Raw genomic sequence first — 21637 nt, forward strand, 5'->3', positions numbered from 1 at the left:
CTCAATTTGGTGTTTGTCCTATTTTGTGAATTATTGGTTGGTGAGCGGACTCCAGAGCTCACAACCATAAACGGCAATGGGTTCTATAACTGATTTGAAGTACTTTTTGCCAGATCCTAATTGGCACATCAAATTTTTGATGGCATAGAAGCCCCTTCTTTCCTTGTCTCTCAGATCGTTCACAGCTTTGTGGTAGTTACCTGTGGCGCTGATGTTTAGGCCGAGGTATGTATAGTTTTTTGTGTGCTCTAGTGCGATGGTGTCTAGATGGAATTTGTATTTGTGGTCCTGGAAACTGGACCTTTTTTGGAACACCATTATTTTTGTCTTACTGAGATTTACTGTCAGGGCCCAAGTCTGACAATATGTGCAGAAGATATAGGTGCTGTTGTAGGCCCTCCTTGGTTGGGGACAGAAGCACCAGATCATCAGCAAATGGTAGACATTTGGCTTCAGGTTCTAGTAGGGTGAGGCCGGGTGCTGCAGACTGTTCTAGTGCCCTCGCCAATTTGTTGATCTATGTTGAAGATTGTGGGGCTTAAGCTGCATCCCTGTCTCACCCCCTTGCCCTGTGGAAAGCAATGTTTTTTTGCCAATTTAAACTTCACACTTGATTTTATAATGTCGTATATTTTCCACACAACACCACTTTCCATCAAGTTGTTTAGCAGGCCCTCATGCCAAATTGAGTCGCGCTTTTTTTTATACTCAACAAAGAATGAGAAGACTTTGCCTTTGTTTTGGCTTGTTTGCTTGTCAATTAGGGTGTGCAGGGTGAATACGTGGTCTGTCATACGGTAATTTGCTCAGTGCATTGTTTTCACTGAGGAAATATACAAGTCTGCTGTTAATGATGATGATGCAGAAGATTTTCCCAAAGTTGCTGTTGACTCATATCTCCCGGTAGTTATTGGGGTCAAATTTGTCTCTACTTTTGTGGATTGGGGTGATTCGTCCTTGGTTCCAAATTTTGGGGAAGATGCCAGAGCTGAGGATGTTGTTAAAGATGATATCTCTCTCTCTCTCCCCTTCCTTCCTAGTGGTGTGAGAGGAACCAGGAGTGTCGGAGGCTCCAGTTGCGTGACCTGTTGGTGGCGCCGTTGCACCGTCTGACCCGCTACCCCCTGCTGCTGAGGAACGTGGGGAAGAGAAGCCGGACGGAGGAGGAGGAGAGCACCCTGCAGAGTGTGGTGGAGCAGGTGGACACCTCCATATGTGAGCATTCCCCTCCTTCACCCTTGCCACTGAAACACTGTATTGTAAAACCCCATCACTACACAAGCTGCTGTTTTCATATATAAACCTATTTGGTTTTCCTGTCTTTTTCAATCAAACACCCACACAGCCCCTGTGCACTGCCCGCTCCACAGCTGTACATTTTCAATTAAAAACAGCGAGAGTCTTATTTCCCCGTAACTTCCAATGAGAATAACAAAATCGCTTTGCCAGACCATTGGCTACATTGTGTACAACATGGTCAGTCTCTCAGGCTGATCTGATGTTTCTACAAAACAGTGCAACCTTACCACATTACTTTATTGTACATTCTTACTGCAACACTTAACTACGTTAACCCTCACCACCACACTGACTCTGTAAAGTCAATGGCTCACCACACACGTTATTAGTGTAAATTAAGCTGATTTGTGGTTCTGTGAAGCCATTATTGGATTATCTGGGTTATTTGCATAATCTATTTTTATCAGCTGAGGTGACTCATCTGAACCTAATTTAACAGTAGTCAGTCATCACTAGAGGCTCCTCTCGCTCTAACCACAACAATGTTTTTGCCGTATAAGGAAACTTGAACATACACAAGCAGAGTCAGTCAGTCAGCCAGCCTCTCCTGTGTCTCACGATGGAGGAAACCTTTAGAAATAGGATGACCGGTGTCCATTTTGAATTTTATCACCCCCCCCTTGACTTGAATTGGGTTGCCATTCTAGGAGTTCTATTTCTACATAGGAAACAGCAGCTCTGCCATTCAGGTTCAGGCCATCAGCTCTAGGGTGTTTTCTGACAAGAGCTATGTGGGCTTTTGACAGCCACTTATACCTCCTGGCTTAACTCACATCTTCACACCTGTAGCAAAATATACACTGGAAAAGTTTATTTACACACAGCCTCCTGTACGGGATAGTCTCTAAAAATACATGTCTCTTAGAAATGGTAACCAAATAGCCAGTTTGTTTGTTGGGCAGCAGCCAAAATCTGTGACAATTGACGTCTTCTCTGCGTGCCTGTACTTGCAGACGTATTTTGGTGGTTCTCTCTATAACTAGATGGACAGGACCGGCTGTAGAGAAATATGTACCAGTATTGTACCTTCAATGTAATTGTTCTTGTATATCGAACCCGTTTTTCTATTCCACATAACTAGTTTGTGTTTTTACTGTGTGCTTCAAAGTTATTTCCCATAGCCAGGGTGTGGCTATACAGACAATAACAGAGGTATACAGTGAGTTGATGTGGCCTGGGAATAGCACTGTCACAATGGCAGGCTGGACTGAATCGGTCAATGTTCAATGGGTGTGGTGGGTGTCTACGGTAAGCGGTGGGTGCAGTCTAATCTATGACTAGAGCATCATAGATCACACCCATGTTGAGACACAGTCAGCTGTCGTCATTATTTAATGATATCCTTATCAACATCAGAGATACTATTTGAAATGTATTTGTGTTTCATTGCCAATGCCAGATGAATTGATAGTTTGATAAATTGTGTACATAGCTGAATATTTTACAAAGTAGTACTATATTATATTAATTTAATCTGATGACAACAGTGACACCCTTGTTAAGATTGTTCTGTGTGGTCCAAAGCCAGGAATAAGCCTGCCAGAATCGCTGTTTCTAATTAGTGTGCACTGCTCACTATCAAACAGAGAGGTGGAGTGGAATGCAGTTTAGTGTCCTCGTTGGTTTGTTTGTGTCACACACACCCCTCCCCCTGTGGGTGTGTTGTGGGTGGGTGTGTGCGTGTTGTTTTATGTTATGTGTTTTGTGTTTGTGTGTGTTTTTGTAGGTGATCTGGAGGGCAAAGTCAAATGGCTGGACAACTACCAGAAGGTGAAACTACTGAGAGATGCCCTGGTGTGGCTGCCAGTGTGGGAGAGAGACAAGCGGGCCTTCATCCCTGAGGTAAGGTTGCATTCACTATAATGAGAGAGTTGAGCTCTGAATATCAATCTGGGTTTGCACAAATACATAATAGAATAAAATGGACTTAATTGACGTAATCATGTTAGTTCCTGGAGGAACATGGACTTCTGTACTTAAGCTTTCCAATGACCCTGGTCTTGGGCCAAGACAAATGGATCTTCTTGGGTTCGGATTTGAGTAGAACAGATCATATGGTTAACGTTTTGATACACGAGTCAGATACAGTACAACAACAACTTAGCTGTATCTTGAATGATGTCAATGCATTGATGTAAAGAGAGGGCTGTCTGAAGCGTCTTAGTTTTTTCAGATAAAGATCAAGTGATATCTGATCATCGTGATCCGCAAAGCTAGATATGCATGCAAGAGCCATAACGGCGGGATATGATCAAAATAAAATATACTGCCACCACATATGAAGTCGTAAGAATGCAAACAAATCACCCGTCTTCCCACAACCTAACCTCAGCCCTTCATTTGGCTTTGAACAGAATCTGAAGCATCTCCTGAAAGCGGTCACCCTCGAAAACCTCATCGCTCATCGGTGCCTGCTGCATGAGGGCAAACTAGTGCTCACAGGTCGGTGACATACAGAGTAATCAGTCATGCTTAGTTAAAATACTGTTAAAGTACTGTAGTTTTACATCAGCCATGTCCTGACATCATCTCGACATATGTTACCACCAGAGAATGCCAAGCTGCACGATGTGTACCTGTTTCTCTTTGACGACTTCCTCCTCATCACCAAGATCAAGAGGAACAAGAAAGTAGGACCCATACCTCTACGATTTTCTCACATAGATACTTACCTACATATGTATTATAACTTAACTACTTTCGGGACGGCAGGGTTGCCTAGTGGTTAGAGCGTTGGACTAGTAACCGGAAGGTTGCAAGTTCTAACCCCTGAGCTGACAAGGTACAAATCTGTCGTTCTGCCCCTGAACAGGCAGTTAACCTACTGTTACTAGCTAGGCCGTCATTGAAAATAAGAATTTGTTCTTAACTGACTTGCCTAGTTAAATAAAGGTAAAATAAATAAAAATACTTTCGTATAGTACTTAATCCTCTTTGATCACTGAAATTCGATTTTCTCTCTCTCCCGTGCGCTCTCCCACTCCTACCCCCCTCTAGAAGTCCACAGGTCCTGAACAGAATCCTTTGCGCCTCCCTCAGAACCAGGAGTTGGACCAGTTGCTGAAGGAGGGCTGTACCTTCACCGTCCTGGACCAGCCCATCTCGCTGGACCGCCTCCAGCTCAGGAGCGTAGACCAACTCAATGCAGCAGGTGGGGACGGATCAACACCTGCATGATACAGGAATTGAAAAAGTCCAGCATTCAATGATGTAGTTGCAACAGTTTAACCTCTCTAGGGTATGTGGGCGTCCCACCTGGCCAACATCCAGTAAGATTGCAGAGCGCCAAATTCAAATACAGAAATACTCATTATAAAAATTCAGAAAAGATACAACTATTTTACATAGGTTTAAAGATTAACTTCTTGTGAATCCAACCACGGTGTCAGATTTCAAAAATGCTTTACAGCGAAAGCATACCGTACAATTATTTGAGAACATAGCCCAGCAGACAAACCATTACAACAGTAACCAGCCAAGTAGAAGAGTTACTAGAGGTCGACCGAATATGATTTTTCAACGCCGATACCGATTAATCTGACTATTTTATATGCATGTATGTAATAATGACAATTACAACAATACTGAATGAACACTTTTATTTTAACTTTATATATCAATAAAATCAATTTAGTCTCAAATAAATAATGAAACATGTTCAATTTGGTTTAAATAATGCAAAAACAGTGTTGGAGGAGTAAGTAGAATTGCAATATGTGCCATGTATAAAAGCTAAAGGTTAAGTTCCTTACTGAGAACATATGAAAGCTGGTGGTTCCTTTTAACATGAGTCTTCAATATTCCCAGGTAAGAGGTTTTAGGTTGTAGTTATTATAGGACTATTTCTCTATACCATTTGTATTTCATATACCTTTGACTTTTGAATGTTCTAATAGGTACTTTAGGATTGTCAGCCTGATCTCGAGAGTTGATAGGCTTGAAGCATTGCGAAGAGCTGCTGGTTAAACGCAGGAAAGTGCTGTTTTGAATGAATGCTTATGAGCCTGCTGCTGCCTACCACCGCTCAGTCAGACTGCGCTATCAAGTCATAGACCTAATTATAATAACACACAGAAATACGAGCCGTAGGTCATTAACCTCTTAAGTGCACCTGACACGCAGGCGTCCCATCTAGCCATCTGGAAATGCAAATGCGCTACGCTAAATGCTAATAGCACTTGTTAGTTAAAACTCAAACGTTCATTAAAACACACATGCAGGGGTACTGAATTAAAGCTACACTCGTTGTGAATCCAGCCAACAAGTCAGATTTTTAAAATGCTTTTCGGCGAAAGCATGAGAAGCTATTATCTGATAGCATGCAACACCCCGAAATACCTGAAGGGGACGTAAACAAAATAATTAGCATAGCCGGCGCTACACAAAACGCAGAAATAAAATATAAAACATTCATTACCTTCGAGCTTCTTTGTTGGCACTCCTAGATGTCCCATAAACATCACTATTGGGTATTTTTTTTCGATTAATTCGGTCCATATATACCCTAAATATCGATCTATGAAAAGTGTGTGTGATCCAGAAAAAACAGCGTTTTAAAACGCAACGTCATTTTTTAAAATTAAAAAAGTCGACGATAAACTTTCACAAAACACTTCAAAATACTTTTGTAATCCAACTTTAGGTATTAGTAAACGTTAATAATCTATCAAATTGATCACGGGGCGATCTGTATTGAATAGCTCCACGTCTTCAAATCATGTTCTGAAATTTCTCCTCCAAAACATCCTGTCCGAGACCGGAAGGAATCGGCTCTCTCTTACTTGTTTGACCAAGAAACAAAGCCCAGGCAATTGACAAGACTGGCGACATCGTGTGGAAGCTGTAGGACTTGCAATCTCAGCCCCATATAATTTGCTTCCCCATAGACAATACATGCAAGTGGCGCATGGATATTTTTCCCAGTTTTCGTGGGTGATCAGTTTTTCTTGCACTTTTCGATGAAACACACGCTCTGTTATAGTCACAGCCGTGATTTACCAGTTTTAGAAACGTCAGTGTTTTCTATCCACACATACTAATCAAATCAAATCAAATCGAATTTTATTTGTCACATACACATGGTTAGCAGATGATAAATGCGAGTGTAGCGAAATGCTTGTGCTTCTAGTTCCGACAATGCAGTGATAACCAACAAGTAATCTACCTAACAATTCCAAAACTACTGTCTTATACACAGTGTAAGGGGATAAGGAACATGTACATAAGGATATATGAATGAGTGATGGTACAGAGCAGCATACAGTAGATGGTATCGAGTACAGTATATACATATGAGATGAGTGTGTAGACAAAGTAAACAAAGTGGCATAGTTAAAGTGGCTAGTGATACATGTGTTACATAAGGATGCAGTCGATGATGTAGAGTACAGTATATACATATGCATATGAGATGAATAATGTAGGGTAAGTAACATTATATAAGGTAGCATTGTTTAAAGTGGCTAGTGATATATTTACATCATTTCCCATCAATTCCCATTATTAAAATGGCTGGAGTTGGGTCAGTGTCAATGACAGTGTGTTGGCAGCAGCCTCTCAATGTTAGTGGTGGCTGTTTAACAGTCTGATGGCCTTGAGATAGAAGCTGTTTTTCAGTCTCTCGGTCCCAGCTTTGATGCACCTGTACTGACCGCGCCTTCTGGATGATAGCGGGGTGAACAGGCAGTGGTTCGGGTGGTTGATGTCCTTGATGATCTTTATGGCCTTCCTGTAACAACGGGTGGTGTAGGTGTCCTGGAGGGCAGGTAGTTTGCCCCCGGTGATGCGTTGTGCAGACCTCACTACCCTCTGGAGAGCCTTACGGTTGTGGGCGGAGCAGTTGCCGTACCAGGCGGTGATACAGCCCGACAGGATGCTCTCGATTGTGCATCTGTAGAAGTTTGTGAGTGCTTTTGGTGACAAGCCGAATTTCTTCAGCCTCCTGAGGTTGAATAGGCGCTGCCGCGCCTTCTTCACGACGCTGTCAGTGTGAGTGGACCAATTCAGTTTGTCTGTGATGTGTATGCCGAGGAACTTAAAACTAGCTACCCTCTCCACTACTGTTCCATCGATGTGGATAGGGGGGTGTTCCCTCTGCTGTTTCCTGAAGTCCACAATCATCTCCTTAGTTTTGTTGACGTTGAGTGTGAGGTTATTTTCCTGACACCACACTCCGAGGGCCCTCACCTCCTCCCTGTAGGCCGTCTCATCGTTGTTGGTAATCAAGCCTACCACTGTTGTGTCGTCCGCAAACTTGATGATTGAGTTGGAGGCATGCGTGGCCACACAGTCGTGGGTGAACAGGGAGTACAGGAGAGGGCTCAGAACGCACCCTTGTGGGGCCCCCGTGTTGAGGATCAGCGGGGAGGAGATGTTGTTGCCTACCCTCACCACCTGGGGGCGGCCCGTCAGGAAGTCCAGTACCCAGTTGCACAGGGCGGGGTCGAGACCCAGGGTCTCGAGCTTGATGACGAGCTTGGATGGTACTATGGTGTTGAATGCCGAGCTGTAGTCGATGAACAGCATTCTCACATAGGTATTCCTCTTGTCCAGGTGGGTTAGGGCAGTGTGGTTGAGATTGCATCGTCTGTGGACCTATTTGGGCGGTAAGCAAATTGGAGTGGGTCTAGGGTGTCAGGTAAGGTAGGGTGGAGTTGATATGGTCCTTGACTAGTCTCTCAAAGCACTTCATGATGACGGAAGTGAGTGCTACGGGGCGGTAGTCGTTTAGCTCAGTTACCTTAGCTTTCTTGGGAACAGGAACAATGGTGGCCCTCTTGAAGCATGTGGGAACAGCAGACTGGTATAGGGATTGATTGAATATGTCCGTAAACACACCGGCCAGCTGGTCTGCGCATGCTCTGAGGGCGCGGCTGGGGATGCCGTCTGGGCCTGCAGCCTTGCGAGGGTTGACACGTTTAAATGTCTTACTCACCTCGGCTGCAGTGAAGGAGAGACCGCATGTTTCCGTTGCAGGCCGTGTCAGTGGCACTGTATTGTCCTCAAAGCGGGTAAAAAAGTTATTTAGTCTGCCTGGGAGCAAGACATCCTGGTCCGTGACTGGGCTGGATTTCATCTTGTAGTCCGTGATTGACTGTAGACCCTGCCACATGCCTCTTGTGTCTGAGCCATTGAATTGAGATTCCACTTTGTCTCTGTACTGACGCTTAGCTTGTTTAATAGCCTTGCGGAGGGAATAGCTGCACTGTTTGTATTCAGTCATGTTGCCAGACACAATCATATGCATATACTATATTCCTGGCATCAGTAGCAGGACGCTGAAATGTTGCGCGATTTTTAACAGAATGTTCGAAAAGGTAAGGGGTATGCTTAACAGGTAATGTGGTAATTCGGAAACTATAATTTAGAAAACAAAACGTTTATTCTTTCAGTGAAATACGGAATTATTCCGTATTTTATCTAACGGGTAGCATCCATAAGTCTAAATATTGCTGTTACATTGCACCCTTCAAAGTTATGTTATAATTGTCAAATTCTGGCAAATTAGTTCGCAACGAGCCAGGCGGCCCAAACTGTTGCATATATTTTGACTATGCGTGCAACAAACGCAAGTTAAGATAGGGGGCAGTATTTCCCCTTTGGATGAATTGCGTGCCAATAGTGAACTGCATCAAAATCTGTCCTAAATTGCTAATATATGCATATTATAATTAATATTGGATAGAAAACACTGAAGTTTCTAAAACCGTTTGAATTATGTCTGTGAGTATAACAGAACTCACAGGGCAGGCAATCTTGCAAACTAGTTTTGAAATCCTGAAAGTTGGGGCAACTTTGACTTCATCGCCCCCTCCCTTCCCAACAAGCTATGGATCTGGAAACACTTCCTGTGTCTTCCACTAAATGTCCTCAATGGAGCATTTGCTGTGAACTTTGACCTAATGGGAAGGAAAGTGCTAAAGTGTCGCAAAAGATTCATGTGCTTGAAGGCGCGTATGCTTCGTCTGTTCCAATCAGCCCCAGATGAACATGGATGGCCCAGTTGGAATGTTTTTCGATTTTTATGATTATAACATCCTGAATATTGATTCTGCACTTAGTTTGACCAGTTTTGTCGACCTGTAATATGTAATTTGGAAGTTTTGATGCAAAATTATCCTGGACCATTTTGGAGAATTTTCTGAACATGGCATCAATGTAAACTGAAATTTATGGATATAAAATGCATATTATCGAACAAAACATAAATGTACTGTGTAACGTCATATGACTGTCATCTGATGAAGATTTTCAAGAGGTTAGTGAATTATTTTATTTTTTTATCCTGCTTTTGTCATTTTATCTTTTGTGGAATAAAATGGCTACGTTTTTTCTTTGTTTTGGTGGTGGTCTAACATAAATATATGCTGTTTTCGCCGTAAAACATTTAAAAAATCTGACATGCCGGGTAGATGAACAAGGTGTTTATCTTTCATTTGAGGTATTGGAATTGTTAATGTATGGAGGTTAAACATTTAAGAATATTTTTGCATTCCCTGCGCCACCGTTTCAGCTGAACGGGGGGGTGTAGTTCCTGTAGGGGAACCCATAGGCTGAAGAAGTTTTAACATCCTAGTTATCATTGCCTGTTAACATTAATTTATTTTAACTAAATATACAGGTTTTTAAAAAATATACTTCTGTGTATTGATTTTAAGAAAGGCATTAATGTTTATGGTTAGGAACATTCGTGCAACGATTGTGCTTTTTTCACAAATGTGCTTTTGTTAAATCATCCCCTGTTTGGCGAAGTTGGCTGTCTTTGTTAGGAAGAAATGGTCTTCACACAGTTCCCAACGAGCAAGGCGGCCCAAATTGTTGCATATACCCTGACTCTGTTGCACAGTATGCAAGTGACACAATTTCCCTAGTTGAAAGAAATTCATGTTAGCAGGCAATATTAGCTAAATATACAGGTTTACAAATATATACTTGTGTATTGACTTTAAGAAAGGCGTTGATGTTTATGGTTAGGTACACATTGGTGCAACAACAGTGCTTTTTTAGCAAATGAGCTTGTTAAATCACCTGTTTGGCAAAGTAGGCTGTAATTCACGGATAAATTAGCAGGCACCTCATCGATTTTATATGCAAAGCATGACAAGCTAGATAACTACCATTGGTTGATGATATTACTAGTTTAACTAGTGATTATGTTAAGATTAATAGTTTTTTTATAAGATACGTTTAATGCTAGCTAGCACCTTACCTTGGCTCCTTGCTGCACTCTCATAACAGGTAGTCAGCCCTGCCACGCATTCTCCCCGTGGAGTGCAATGTAATCGGCCTTAATCAGGGGTCCAAAATGTATCGGTCGGCCTCTAGAGACTACCCCAACATATGGAAGAAGGTACTCTGGTCAGATGAGACTTAAATTGAGCTTTTTGGCCATCAAGGAAGCGTTTTGTCTGGCGCAAACCCAACACCTCCCATCACCCCAAGAACATCATCCCCACAGTGAAGCATGGTGGTGGCAGCATCATGCTGTGCGGATGTTTTTCATCGGCAGGGACTGGGAAACTGGTCAGAATTGAAGGAATGATGAATGGCGCTAAATACAGGGAGTTTCTTGAGGGAAACCTGTTTCAGTCTTGTATTTGAGACTGGGACGGACACCTTCCAGCAGGACAATGACCCTAAGCATACTGCTAAAGCAACACTTGAGTGGTTTAAGGGGAAACATTTAAATGTCTTAGAATGGCCTAGTCAAAGCCCTAGATATGCACTCAAGTTTTGTTTGTTTATTTTATAATAAAAATATTTTGCATCTTCAAAGTGGTAGGCATGTTGCGTAAATCAAATGATTACAATCCCCCCCCCCCCCCCCTGCGGGTGAATACTTTCGGAAACCACTGTATTGTGCAATCCAGTTATCTAAACCGCAGATTAGTCATCTGTAATCAATTACAGTATCAGTCCTGAGTTATTTGTTCAGTACTCTTTCTTCTGTACTGTTTATGTGCGTTTTTTTCAGACCTGGCCTTGTGACTGTTGGTAGAGCACGGCACTTGCAACGCCATGATTATGGGTTTGATTCCATCAGGGACCAGTATGAAAATGTATGCATGCACTACTGTAAATTGCTCTGGATAAGAGTATAATTTATATATAAACTAGGTTGTATTAATTAGAAACTGAATGGATGCAAACTGGCCAAAACAGGGAGGGACCACCTGAACTTCCAATATGAAGCGCTTGTTTTCAATTTCTGTTTAAAAAAAATATATACATTTTTCTATGGTGTGCACTAATGACACTGACATGTTTCATCCTTCTCTTCTCAGCGTCAGGGATACCCCAATCCTTCATTATCATGCACCAGAACCGCTACCAGCAGTGTATCGCTGCCTTCATTCTACAAGCACCGTCCGAGGCCGTCAAGGTACAGTAAGAGCACTCTGAACTTAAAGTAACACACTGTACGTGTTGTAGTCCTAACAAAAACACTGAATGACAGTAGTGTTTTTACAATGAGAATTGGGTTGCATTCCAATTTGGTTGTTCGTGTGTAATTGTACCATGGTGACTGACATTTCATTATGTGGTCATATGTAATAATATATGCCATTTAGCGGACGCTTTTATAAGGCGTGGATTTATCACGATCATGACATTCCCATCTCAACATACTCACAGCAGGTTCAAAGTGTATTAATTTGAGTTGCTAGTTGATTACTGCCATATAAATTCCTGTGTTATCCTTCATTCATCACCATGTTTCATTCCTTTGCCGGATGATAATAATCATTGTTGAGCTATTTGCAGTCTATTTGTCTAGGAGATTTTCTCTGCGCAAACATACAAATTGCTATCTTTCCAGAAATCAAGTGACTCGATCCAGTTAGTGTTTGTCATAGTGCTGAGTGCTTATTGAGGACAGTTTGATTGGTTTAATGTATTTTTGACATTAAAAGCACTGTGCATTATGTGGATTTCATGCTGTAACAACACAATTAATACAAGTCCCATGACGTTAGTGATCTCCCATTACTGCTTATGAACCATAATTATGAACCATAATTTATTCATATTCCAAGTCATCTCATTTCCGTAGAGCTGCTGCCTATCAAAATCACTATTTTTGTAGTTATTCAAAGTAAATAAGGCATAATTTTATAACTGCTGAATACCAACAATCAAGATCATGTATTTTCAGGCTCTGGTAACTGGTTTCTATCCATATCGATTGCTTGTTCTGTCTTGCTACGCACAGATGGACAAGTTTAAGAGGGCGCGCAATGGATTATTGTCATGTTTTTTTTGCGCCAAACTTTGCAAAAATTTGGTCTTTTGGAAACTACAACTCCCTACTACATTGCACAGTTCAGGCTTAATCTGATTTATCTCTACAGAAACTGCACATTGAGCTCACAGAAAAAAATGAACGAAATGGAATTCAAATAATTGAACAGACTTAAGTCAATTAGTCTAAAAACTGAAAAATAACCTACATTTTGGTTAATCGCTCAGCACTAGTTGGTCATCGGACACTAGCAGAGAAGTCTGTATTCCAATACTGTCCGAGTCACCTTGCTCTTTGACACATCTAAATTAGGTGGAATTTCCTTCATTACTAGGCATGAGTAAGGTTGCAAAGAGTGGGTATATTACTGGAAACGTTGAAAGTTTACCAGTAAATTACCAGAATCTTTACAACTTTTCAATGATTTTAGGTAATCTATCACAAGACATCTAGTGGCCCTTTTGGGTACTTCATATTGTCACTGCTGTCTCTCTGGCCTTGTCACATGGAAAATATGAGATTATTAAAATAAGATTTAACTGTAAAACATTATCCATAATATAAACCAGCAATTTATGTCCCGATTCCAACTTAGGAAGTTCTACCTTTCCTACACACTTCTCACTAGTTGGTATTCAGACTTACCTTGTGCAGGTGCATAACACGCTTTGCAGTCATGATTCCCTTCTGCACACTGAATAAATGTGGCCAACAGATTTTCGCTTGGAGTTTTCATTCAATAGAGTTGCCAGTGCATCTATCTTAATGGTGTACCATTTTTAAAATGTGGATATTGTAGACAGACTTGAATACATTGAGAACAATTTTGGAAAATAGGCATCAGTTCGCTGCAAAAAAACACTAACTGGACAGTTTTCTCCATTTCTACACTCAATCATGGACATTCTTACTGACACCTGGCTGCTTCACGTGATTTATTGGGTTGTCTGCCATTTTGCCCTCTGCTGTTGTCTGTGTCTAACAATGTTTGTGCTGCTAACATGTTGTGCTAATGCCATGTTGTTGTGTTGCTGCCATGCTGTGTTATGTGTTGCTGTCATGCTTTGTTGTTGTATGGAGTGTTGTGGTGTCTCTCTTATTGTGATGTGTTTTTGTCCTACATTTTTCATCCCAGCCCCCATCCCCACAGTAGGCCTTTTGCGTCTTGATAGGCAATGCATTTGTTATTAATTGACTTGCCAAGTTAAATAAAGCCATGTAAATAATATATGCATATTTATCTCCGTTTCAACACAAACTGGTAGATGTAATAAATACTCTGATCTTGTAGATTATTTAGGCAACGTTTGGGGTTAGGAAAGCATGTATGACAAAAGAAAAAGGTTTGGAGAGCCTTTACACACTAAATATATTAAGGAATTAAAAAGTGGTTTGATTCATCCTGAAAGTTGTCATTCAAGTTCAATCCATGAAATATTGGAAGTTGGGAAAAAAGTTTATAATAAGGGTTGAACAAGTCCTATAAATCTACTCTAATCATTGAACTGTAATGACACCGGTCCAGTCGTCGTGAACTGTGCTCCAGGTTTAACCTGCTGCGTGTGGTCAATGCCATAATGTCCCACATTGCACATTAGCCTAATATGATCCACTAATGCTAGCCACCCTCAGGAACAACTACACGGATGTGACAGAGGAAAGAACGGTGAATGGAATGTTAAATTGAAGTAAAGCTAACACTAAAGTGACAGTTAGAAATGTATGTTGGTGCCTGCTGATAGTGGCTAATATAACATAATACAAATTGTCAAATAAAACTGAAAATATAGGCTATAATTAAAACATTCTAAAGCGCAGACATCAAATTGACACAATTCTGAATAACGACACGGCTATTTATAGGCTATTTCGTTGTGGAAAAGGGGCTGCAAATACATGTTCTGATTTTCAGTTTGCTTCCATATGGCTGTTTTCACATTCATCTCCAGGGATCATAAGGAAAAATCATCTCCAAATGGATTACTCATTTACCTAGCTCTTCTCATTTACCTAGCTCTTCTCATTTACCTAGCTCTTCTCATTAAATCGCAGTGCGTGGAGAATGCTGTTATTTGTATTGAAACAAATACGCTTTTTCCACTTAGATAGGGCAGGTTCGCTCAACCTCATTCGTGGTGGAATTAAGAAGAGGTCAAAATACCTCCGCCACACCTTTTAATTTCTTAGATCTCCACCGCAAACGAATAGCATGCTATTTTCATACTTAAATTCAAGGTCAGAATACGCATAGAGAGAAGTGCATAAAAACGAACTCTCCATTTACAAGCGCATCACTCTCTGGTCTGAATCTGGGCATAGTGAATCCATGAAATATCATTTATGTCCATGTATTTATCAATGTTTTAGCATTGAAAATAATCCCATTTGATGCTTTTTATTTTTTATTAATTAGGCTTTTTTTCTCTTGAACCATCTGGTCTATCTACTAGAAACTCGTATATTTCTTTGTCCATATTAATACATACAATAAAATAAAGTTATTCAAGTATAAATGACCAAAGTTACGATAATTAACAATCTATGGCAACCTAACAAAATTACTGGTCGCTTTGCAACCCCAGGCATGAGTTAGTGAGCCAAGTATCCTCAAAAGGTCTCAACACACGATTTTTAAAAAATTACAAAACACTGTTGAAATGGGAACAATAAACAAACTACAAAAATGTGTTCCTTTCCAGAGGGTGTGGATGTCAGAGATAGAGGGTGCAGTGACGACACTGAATTCTCAGCAGCCTCCTCGGGTGAAGAGCTCCTCACTGTGGGTAGAGTCCTCCCAGATCTGAGCCATCTGACGTTCACTACAACCGGGGACCACAAATACTGCTTCTGGGGCCTCCCACTATAGGTCCTGAACCATAGGTGGCTAAGATTTTCTTTTCACACTGTCCTATCTAGCAGAGTTCTAGAATTGTGGTGAATATGTAACCAGGCCAGCCCAGTTTGGATGTAGTGTGAAAGGGGTATACATATGCAGGTTCTAAGTACATACCAGCACAAATGCACTTGATTTAAACTAGCTAGTTGTCGAGACCTTTGATTAGTTTAATCAGGTGCTGGAATGAAAACCAGCACTCCTGGTGAATTTCTCCAGCACCAGGGTTGGTGACCACTGCCCTAGACAAGGACTACTACTGTGTCTCCGCCTAAGCCGTTGTAAAGTATTAGCAGGATAATTTGTCAAATTCATGTTTGCTTTGAAAGTGCATTGTGGTACCTTAAGATGACAATAAATTGTTGATAATGAGAAATTATGATTTTGCCCTGTGTTGAATACATTCACTCAAACTGTGGTAATGTGTCTATGGCTAACAGTACAACTGACCCACGTCATTATTACCCCAGTGGGTGAAAAATCATAGAACTAGTTAACACACTGGTACACACACACACACAGGAAAATACAGAGCCCTTTTATTTAGTCATGATGGAAAATTATGTCTTTCCTTAATCAGACGCACATCCCTTCTTCCAGGACAGGTGGTCCAAGGGAACACAGGGTTCCCGACGGTCACCATGACAAACAAGGACTGCGTTTCAGAGCTTAGACGTTGCTGATGCATGACAGATCTTACAATGCCTGAATAGATATTTTACATGTCAGTCTGACATGGCACGCAACCATTGGTTGACGAATGCAGGGTAACGTGACTCTTTCAGGCACAAACGCTACACACGGGGCCCTGTTGCAATACACCAGAAATGTATCCTTCCTTGAAGTTACAGATCGGTGGAAGTGAGTTAACCTTCATTTCATCTATCCATCCACTTAGATTTGTGCTTACCTGAAGGAAATGAGGAAGGACGAATTTCTAAAGTATATAAAACGGTGCTATGATATCCTCAAGTGGACGAGGAATGAACTCAAGACAATCGATATCATGCATGACGACGGCCGGCATCCACGTGAAACAAGCCAGATTAGTGGCATCTTTTTTTTACGTTACATTTGTCGAACGCTTCTTTATACACACGCAAGTGTTAACATTTTACAAAGATAATTACTAGGTGACAATGTTGTACAATAAGATGGTAAACCCTATGACAGAGTTAGAGGGGCAGGTTTTTGCTCCAGCCGAGCACTGAAACACCCGCTTCAATTTAAAGTATTGATGAGCAGTTGCTATGAACGAGGTATTAGTGCTGGAACAAAAGCCTGCACTAACCTTGTAGCCCTCTCCAGGACCAGGGTTGGTGACCACTTCTCAACTATAAGGGTGGAGTTAGTGGGCAGATACTTGGCACAGGCGGCGCCTGTAACGGCTCTTAACACAGAATATAATGAGGCGCAGCCAAGACCGCAAATCTCTTGGCCTTCGTGACATCCACAATATTAAATGCATCCAGCAAGCTGAGAAACCTGATCTGAACAACAGGGAAATAAGAATCTTTCAGGTTAACCATAGTGCTATTTAAGTGCCTGTGCCAATCTGAGGTAGACTAAACCAATGTAATGCAGAAATGGATGCTAACGACACAGGAGTCTACTTGATCAAAATGATTTGGTACAATGCCAAGTGTTTGAGAATGACCTCTTGAACCCAGAGTAAAGGGAGGACTGGCATTGAAAGAAAAAGGTGTTCAGGCCTTCAAAGACAGCTAGGCAGACACAGCTAGGCAGACACAGCCAGACACAGCTAGGCAGACACAGCTAGCCAGACAGTCCGGGGGGGATTGGGAAACCCTGAGCTAGATGGACAGCCAGCCCATCTGCTAGCCAGACATGTAGGCATACAGCAAGCCAGACAGCTGACCAAGTCACTCACAATAACATGGCAGTCTTTCAACTAAGAGCCTTTATCATTTACTGTGGATTGACCAGACAGTGCAGGAGCAGTTAATCAGTACAGTGCCTTCAGAAAATATTCACAAACCATGACTTTCTACATTGTGTTACAGCCTAAATTTAAAATGTATTTAGTTAATCACGGGCCTACACACGATACCCCATTTCAAAGTGGAATTAGGTTTTTAAAAATTACAAGCTGAAATGTCAAGTATTCAAACCTTTGTTATGGCAAGCCTAAATAAGTTAAGGAGTACAAATGTGCTTAACCATTTCCATAAGTTGCATGGTCTCTGTGTACAATGTGTTTAACATGATTTTTGAATGACTGCCTCATCTCTGTACCCCACACATACAATTATCAGTGAGGACCCCAGTTGAGCAGTGAATTTCAAACACAGATTCAACCACAAGGACCGGGGTGGTTTTCCAATGCCTCGCAATAAAGGACACCTATTTGGTAGATGGATAAAAAATAAAGCCGACATTGAATATTCCGTTGAGTATGGTGAAGTTATGAATTCCACTTTGGATGGTGCATCAATATACCCCGTCACTACAGAGTACGGGTCTAACTCTGTTTCTGGAGAGGAAGGAAAGTGACTTTAAAACAGTGAGTTTAATGGCGGTGATAAACTGAGGATGGATCATCCACATTGCAGTTACTCCACAATACTAACCTGAATGACAGAGTGAAAAGCCAGCCTGTACAGAATAAATGCATTCCAAAACATGCATCCTGTTTGGCAATAAGGGACTTAATTTATTTGCCACATGTTTTGCAGTTTTACTTAACTTTGTCCTGAATACAAAGTGTTATGTTCGGGGCAAATCAAACAATGCATCACTGAGTACCATTCTTCATATTTTCAAGCATGGTGGTGGCTGCATCATGTTATGGGTATGCTAATCTTCGGCAAGGACTAGGGAGTTTTTTTTTAGGATACAAATATAATGGAATAAAGCTAAGCACAGGCAAAATCCGAGAGGAAAACCTAGTTGTCTGCTTTCCAACAGACACTGGAAGACATTCACCTTTCAGCAGGACGATAACCTAAAACACCAGGCTAAATATACAGAGTTCCTTACCAAGACGACATTGAGTGTTCCTGTGTGGCCTAGTTACAGTTTTGACTTAAATTGGCAGTCTAGCAATGATCAACAACCAACTTGACAGAGCTTGAATCATTTTTAAAAGAACAATGAGCAAATATTATACAATTCAGGTGTGTAACACTCGTAGAGACTTGCCCAGAAAGACTCACAGCTTTACTCGCTGCCAAAGGTGAATCTAACATGTATTGACTCAGGGTTCTTTACTTATGTAAGAGTTTTATTTTTCATAATTGTTTTTACATACGTTAGAATTTTACTTCCACTTTGACAGATCGTTGACAAAAAAATACAAATAAATATTTTAAACCCACTTTATAACACAACAAAATGTGGAAAATCCCAAGGGGTGTGAATACTTTCTGAAGGCACTGTTAAGGTCATTCTCATGAAACTGACATTTAAAAAATAAATATCCTAATCTCGGTGATCCAAGAGGACATGTACTTTCCTATCTCATAATTAGTCTTGTTTTTTGATCAGATAATGCGTTTTACAACTACCAATGCAACAATTTTCATTACCGCAACACTTTTTAAACTCCCAAAAAGTAAAACAAATAAATGTATAATATTTTTACCATTGCTTCGCTAATGAAAAGGCCTGAGTTAAACATTTAAAATGTATTTCGGGAAATATTACAGTAACAACCTTTTTGAATCAATACATTTTGTATACATTCAAATTGTTTTATTTCTTTTACGTACACATCAGATTAAGACACAATTGCATAAATGTGTCCTAATATTTCCGCGTTTCGGAAATTAGTGTTGCATAATTTGCCATTGAAAAACCTGTACTGATCTCTACCAGAGATTCAGTAACCCAACAAATCAGTTTCATCATTTGTTAATCCCAAATAATCCTTGCATAGTACTAAAATAGCACTTATTTCAATATAAGTACTGTAATTATATGCATGCATTTTCAAAAGCGGACTTAAACGTAACTGCAAAAAAATACTTCTCCAAGGTCTTTTACAGGTAATATTGGTGTATTTGGACGTGGATATTTGTGGTTGTACATTTTATTAAAGATGTATCTTTGGATTGAATGGGATCCTATGGGCAAACGGCATAACACAATATGCCTATAAAGCATCTAAAAACGTGCAACGACAACTGTCTTGGGATATTAAACAACAGTATAGGTAAGTGTGAAAAACAGGAACACGTCAAAATTGGGGATATTCTCCTTTGTGGTGGGGTTGCTCTTTGCTGAAACACAAACTGATGATCGTGGCTTAAAAGTAATTTAAACAGGGTTTTTACACCCCATATTTATTGAGACATTTGTTTTGGTAATGAGGCCCTTAGCCATTATGAGTCATCAAACAATTGACCACATCACTAAAGCCCATTCATGCCTACATGTTTAAGGTAATGGTTCTGATTTTTCTGGGAGCTCGTTTGCTTTGATTATTTCAAATCAGCTGTATAGTGCTAGGACAAAAACCAAAACGTGCACCCGGGGCGTGGCCCCAGGACCGACTTTGGGAAACCCTGCTTAAGATGATGCATCATGAGTGAATAAAAGTTTATTTAAAAACATTTAAGAGTTTTTACAGAAACTTAAGTGTTATGGTAATGAAACATGTCCACTTCAACTAGTATAAAATTACCTCAGAATTGAATACAGATGCATTTCGGTAATGAGAATTTGGGGTGAAAACTATTTCAAATAAGACTGCCAAAAACTGGACTTTGTCTTCAGAATGATAGTTGATATTTGCTACAGATGACTAGTTTCATGAGAATCACCAAAAAAATACTTGAATGAGGACCAGATTTTTTAAAAGTGTTATCAGTGCTGTTTTTGACGGGTTGTAAAGAGTTAGCAATTAGTGTAAATCAACATTGACATGTACAAAAGTGTCTTAAAGAGAAGGTTTAAACAGTCACCATGCAGACTGACAACACTGCAGCCCCTACACATACTGATACACATTCATTCCTAAAGCACCACATACACACACACACACCAGATACACGTGGACAGTTATTGCTGCTGCTTCAAAGCAGAGCACACACAGCCCCTGCAGTAGTCATGATGTTGAATGGGATACAGGCGACAGAAAAAGCACATGCAACCAACCACGTGGACAGTGAAAAACAAAAACAAGTCATTTCCATTTTGTAGATATATGAGCAGCATTGAAAAAAAAATGAAACATTCTGATGTATATCAAGCATGTCTGAATTCTTGATAAAAATGTATGACCTTATGAGTCAAAGCTTTCAGCTAGATTTAAAAAGTAATTGAAAAGAAATAAAAGGTATGAAAAATCCAGGCATTCCATTTAGCTTCATATCATGGCCATCTCTCAGGACTGTTGGACTCCTCCAGTTAGACATTCTTTGGTCGTGAACAAGATACTTCTAAAACAAAGAACCACTGCTTTCCACCTTTCAAGGTAACTATATCCTTTCGTTAACTTAACCCGTTAGTCGGTACAACCCTTCAAGACCCAACTTACAGTCAACTGTCTTGTTAATGCTCAAGATGAAAACAATGCCAAACCAAGATGGCCGCCGTTCTAGCTAGATGTGTGGAGTAATGGATGGTGCTGTTGAGCTCTCCCTGTTACCATACTCTGTCCGACCGACTGACATGTCGACTTCAGGTCAGGAGCAGCAAAGGCACTATACAGATGTGGCCTATTCCATCACATAGCTCAGAAATGTCTGCAGTGCTTCTTTCATTATGTTCCCATCTTGTGTGACCTCCATCGGCACCTATAGTGACTGGTCACTTCTTCTGCACTCCCATCACCAGGTTACTCCTCTCCAAAGCTCAGTAGGTATGTTTGCTTCACATGGTCCAATGGGGTTCACAGAGAGACAGACTGGTGTTGGTTCCTCAGTCCAGATGAATGCACATAAAAAATGGACATCATGAGACATGCTGTTGCTGGGCTACTGGGGGGGGGGGGTGTCAGGCCTGGAGATCTTCGAAGCATGTTTCACAAACCCGCACAGGCTTCTTGGATGAGGGTATGAGGGCGTTCTTGGCGGAGCACTCTGCACAGAAGATGTTGCCACAGTGTCTGCAGTGGTGCTGCAAGGGGGAGTCAGAGTTGGGAGTAGAGAGTCAGTTAGGAGGATGGGCAGTCAGGCTATGCCGACTATTTTGTTCTCTATGTATTTGAACTTTATCGAGACAGTTCGGAAATCAGAAAG

General features: G+C 40.9%; 2 protein-coding genes across 3 annotated transcripts in view; one reads left to right on the forward strand and one right to left on the reverse strand.

Annotated features, from left to right (window-relative positions):
- Positions 1–15813, forward strand: part of LOC124002517 (pleckstrin homology domain-containing family G member 7-like) — a 48656-nt gene extending 32843 nt beyond the window's left edge. Inside the window, exons 11-17 of the mRNA XM_046309968.1 lie at positions 1041–1215; positions 3026–3141; positions 3654–3741; positions 3850–3929; positions 4297–4450; positions 11583–11680; positions 15241–15813. Of these exons, the coding sequence (XP_046165924.1) occupies positions 1041–1215; positions 3026–3141; positions 3654–3741; positions 3850–3929; positions 4297–4450; positions 11583–11680; positions 15241–15345 (816 nt within the window). The 3' untranslated portion in view covers positions 15346–15813. The remainder of the gene's footprint in view (positions 1–1040; positions 1216–3025; positions 3142–3653; positions 3742–3849; positions 3930–4296; positions 4451–11582; positions 11681–15240) is intronic.
- Positions 15814–18691: 2878 nt separating this feature from the next.
- eea1 (early endosome antigen 1) overlaps positions 18692–21637 on the reverse strand; it is a 50809-nt gene continuing 47863 nt past the window's right edge. For both annotated transcript variants that reach the window (XM_046309975.1, XM_046309984.1), the window contains one exon: positions 18692–21515. In XM_046309975.1, coding sequence (XP_046165931.1) covers positions 21393–21515 — 123 coding nt within the window. In that variant the 3' untranslated portion in view covers positions 18692–21392. The remainder of the gene's footprint in view (positions 21516–21637) is intronic.

This window comes from Oncorhynchus gorbuscha, linkage group LG02 (assembly GCF_021184085.1).
Source record: "Oncorhynchus gorbuscha isolate QuinsamMale2020 ecotype Even-year linkage group LG02, OgorEven_v1.0, whole genome shotgun sequence".
In the NCBI taxonomy this organism is placed as follows: domain Eukaryota; kingdom Metazoa; phylum Chordata; class Actinopteri; order Salmoniformes; family Salmonidae; genus Oncorhynchus; species Oncorhynchus gorbuscha.